The sequence below is a fragment of the Eurosta solidaginis genome, chromosome X (genome assembly GCF_040869045.1).
Source record: "Eurosta solidaginis isolate ZX-2024a chromosome X, ASM4086904v1, whole genome shotgun sequence".
NCBI lineage: Eukaryota > Metazoa > Arthropoda > Insecta > Diptera > Tephritidae > Eurosta > Eurosta solidaginis.
The window spans coordinates 67,799,790-67,803,557 of record NC_090324.1 but is presented as its reverse complement, the minus strand read 5'-3'; the positions used below and the strand labels follow the sequence as shown (position 1 = coordinate 67,803,557).

At 36.2% G+C, this 3,768-nt stretch overlaps 1 protein-coding gene across 1 annotated transcript; it reads right to left on the bottom strand.

Annotated features, from left to right (window-relative positions):
- Positions 1-344: 344 nt before the first annotated feature.
- On the bottom strand, positions 345-1,748 carry LOC137234995 (putative nuclease HARBI1). Its single transcript, XM_067758262.1, has 4 exons — positions 1,366-1,748; positions 993-1,325; positions 782-926; positions 345-724 (listed from the first exon to the last, which is right to left on the bottom strand). The coding sequence occupies exons 1-4, from the start codon at positions 1,591-1,593 to the stop codon at positions 345-347; spliced, it is 1,086 nt and encodes a 361-aa protein (XP_067614363.1). The 5' UTR covers positions 1,594-1,748.
- Positions 1,749-3,768: the final 2,020 nt, after the last annotated feature.

Genomic DNA, 3,768 nt, shown 5'->3' with positions numbered 1-3,768 from the left:
TTTGGAGTTTCACCAAGTTTTTCTGAAACTATTTTCGATATTCTTTTTTCAAGTATATCACGATGTAACACTAACAATGTGAATGAAAACTTACCACTTTTTGCTGAGAGTTTTTAGAATTTTTCTGAGTATGCAGTTTTGTGGCTTATTAAATTTTTATACAATAATGTCTTAACTTAATCCACTTGAATGGCTTTCTGATATTTGGGAATTTTTTCCAGCGGACCTCGTGATTTTTTTTATACAAAGTTTCGAACGCAAAACTTTTAAAAAATCGAACATAATTTAGCTTCAGCAAAACTTGGTGAAAATTTCAAAAATTAAAAAAAAAATATAAGTATTGTTCAGGAGAAAACATTTGCTATGAGTCTCTCTTGGACCCGTTTTCCAGCTGAAGATATCGAGTTAAAGGTTTCTTCTGAGTTGGTCACAGCATGTTCCACCAAAATTGGGTCGATGTCATCAATCTCAAAGCTCTGCTCACGCAAACGAATATTGTGTAAAGTTGAGCAAGCATTTACAATTTTCCCGGCGAAGCCCGGTTCATAAAAAAGAACTCTTTGCCGTGAAAGACATCTCCAAGTTCCTTTCAAAACACCAAAGAGTCTCTCGATGGGATTTCGAGCTTTGCATAAAGCCTCGTTATATCGAAACTTGGGAGTACCCTCAGGCTGGTTCGGTAGTGGTGTCATAAGCCACGGCTCTAATGGGTACCCAGAATCACCTGAAAGTTGCATATTTCAAATTATGAAAAATAATAAGAACAATCAATAGATATTACCTATTAAAAACATATGACGATTCCCATTTTCATGGGCTCTCTGCATTGCTCGCCGAGCTGCACAACTACTCCAAATATATGCGTCATGACGTGCTCCCGGAAACTTGGCATTCACATTTAAAATTTTTAAATTTGGGTCACATATCTACAAAAATGTAAAAATCACGTAGCAATGCACTTTATTATTAAGTAGTTAAATTAGTTAACCTACCATTTGCACATTTATGGAATGATATCCATGATGATTAACGTACGCTTCCTCATGAACTTTTGGAGCTAAAATGGAAACGTGCGTACAGTCAATCGCTCCTATCGTTCCTCCAACGAAGGGCGCAGGTGCTGACGAAAATACCTCTTTGGCAGCTTGTCGTTCTTCCTGCGTCATAGGAAACTTGATTTCGCCGAAAAGCACTTTCTCATTTATTGCATCAGTCACCCTATGGATACATCGGCTGATGGAAGACTGGCTCATCGAAATTCCCCACTGTTCTCCTACAGGCCGTTGATAACATCCAGTGGCATAAAAACGTAAGGCACACAAAACCTTCAAAGATATCTAGTAAGTAAGGACACTGCAAATTTACCTGTTTCTCTTCCGATATTGCTGAGATCCTCTGTCCTCTTAGATTTTCATGTAGCCGATCAGCAAGTCCCATCACAATATCCGGAGATACGCGGTACAGTTTTTTGAATTCTGCATGCTCAAGCTCAAAAGGATCATCGATATCCCTGAGCAAGCGCCTATCTATTCTTGATGCACTCGACGCTGTTACATTTTGCGTTAAATTATTCGCTACAAACTCAAATGCCATTATTTTTATTGTTTGAAACACGAAAACACCAAAATATTAATAAATTTTGTTAATAAATTATCTTAACCACCTATAGCGTGAAAAACAAAACCGACGATATAAGTCTCTTGTCAAATCGTTATAGGAAACAGCTGATTGTTCTATATCGAGTTATAAATAAAGATAAGTTACTAAATAGCAAACTCGTTAAAATTATCGTTATGATATTATATCAATACTGAAAATCGTTATAGAAGTTAGTGAATCGCAGTACAGGTCTGACTCTAGAATTTGTTTGTACGATACGGATATCAAATGAAAGCTGTTAATGAGTATTTTAAAAGAGCGTGGGCTTAGTTCAATATGTGGACCCCTTTTCGAGATATCGCCATAAAGATGGGCCAGCGTTGACTCTAGAATGCGTTTAAACAATACGTGTATCAAACGAAAGGTGATAATGAGTATTTTAAAAGGGATTCGGCCTTAGTTCTATAGGTGGGCACCCTTTCGAGATAAAGGTGGACCAGGGGTGACTCTATAATGCGTTTGTACGATATGGGTATCAAATTAAAGGTATTAATGAGGGTTTTAAAAGGGAGTGGTGGTAGTTGTATATGTGAAGGCGTTTTCGAGGTATCGACCAAAATGTGGACCAGGGTGACCTAGAACATCATCTGTCGGGTACCGCTAATTTATTTATATATGTAATAACAAAAGCAGTATTCCTACAAAGCTTACAAGGGCTTTTGAATTCGCCCTGCAGAACTTTTTCATTTTCTTCTACTTAATATGGTAGGTGTCACATTCGTTTTACTAAGTTTTTTTCTAAAGTTATATTTTGCGTCAATAAAGCAATCCAATTACCCTGTTTCATCCCTTTTTTCGTATTTGGTATAGAATTATGGAATTTTTTTCATTTTTCGTAATTTTCGATATCGGAAAAGTGGGCGGGGTCATGGTCGGATTTCTGCCATTTTTTATACTAATACAAAGTGAGTTCAGATAAGTACGTGAACTTAGTTTAGTAAAGATATTTCGATTTTTGATCAAGTTATCGTGTTAACGGCCGAGCGGAAGGACAGACGGTCGACTGTGTATAAAAACAGGGCGAGGCTTCAACCGATTTCGCCCTTTTTCACAGATAATAGTTATCGTCCTAGAATCTAAGCCCCTACCAAATTTCACATGGATTGGTAAATTTTTGTTCGACTTATGGTATTAAAAGTATCCTAGACAAATTAAATGAAAAAGGGCGGAGCCACGCCTATTTTGAAATATTCCTTAATTTTTGTACTTTGTTGCACCATATCATTACTGGAGTAGAATGTTGACATAATTTATTTATATACTGTAAAGACATTAAATTTTTTGTTAAAATTTTACTAAAAAAATTTTTTTTAATAGAGGTAACGAATGCCAAATTACAGCTTGCAAAACTTTTAAATAACCTTTTAAAAGTGGACGGTGGCACGCCTATTGTCCAAAATTTTACTAATTTGCTATTCTGCGTCATAATTTCAACTCACCTACCAAGCTTCCGTCTTTGGTAATGAATTATCGCACTTTATCGGTTTTTCGAAATTTTCGATATCGAAAAAGTGGGCGTGGTTATATTCCGATATCCATTTAAATAGCGACCTGAGATGAGTGCCCAAGAACCTACATACCAAATTTTATCAAGATACCTCAAAATTTACTCAAGTTATCGTGTTAACGGACGGACGGACATGGCTCAATAAAATTTTTTTTCGATACTGATGAATTTGATGTATGGAAGTCTATATCTATCTCGATTCCTTTATTCCTGTACAGCCAACCTTTATCCAATCAAAGTTAATATACTCTGTGAGCTCTGCTCAACTGAGTCTAAAAGTATAATAACAATTCCGGCCAACATACCGCTTTATTAGCCTCATAGTGTGCCTTTAGCATCAAAGACATTATTTTGGCGAATATACTTCTTTATACTCAGTTGAGCAGAGCTCACAGAGTATAATAACTTTGATTGCGTAAATTTGGTTGTACATGTATAAAGGAATCGAGATTGATATAGACTTCCATATATCAAAATCATTAGTATCGGAGAAAATTTTGATTGAACCATGTCCGTCCGTCCGTTAACACGATAACTTGAGTGAATTTTGAGGTATCTTGATGATATTTGGTATGTAGGTTCCTGGGCACTCATCTCAGATC

What these genes read in the sequence shown, in the direction of transcription:
- LOC137234995 (XM_067758262.1), bottom strand. Translation starts at nt 1,593, where the DNA reads ATGGCATTTGAGTTTGTAGCGAATAATTTAACGCAAAATGTAACAGCG. An exon ending in CAATATCGGAAGAGAAACAG is followed by an intron (nt 1,326 to 1,365) that starts GTAAATTTGCAG and finishes ATATCTTTGAAG; the next exon opens with GTTTTGTGTGCCTTACGTTT. An exon ending in TCGTCATATGTTTTTAATAG is followed by an intron (nt 725 to 781) that starts GTAATATCTATT and finishes TGCAACTTTCAG; the next exon opens with GTGATTCTGGGTACCCATTA.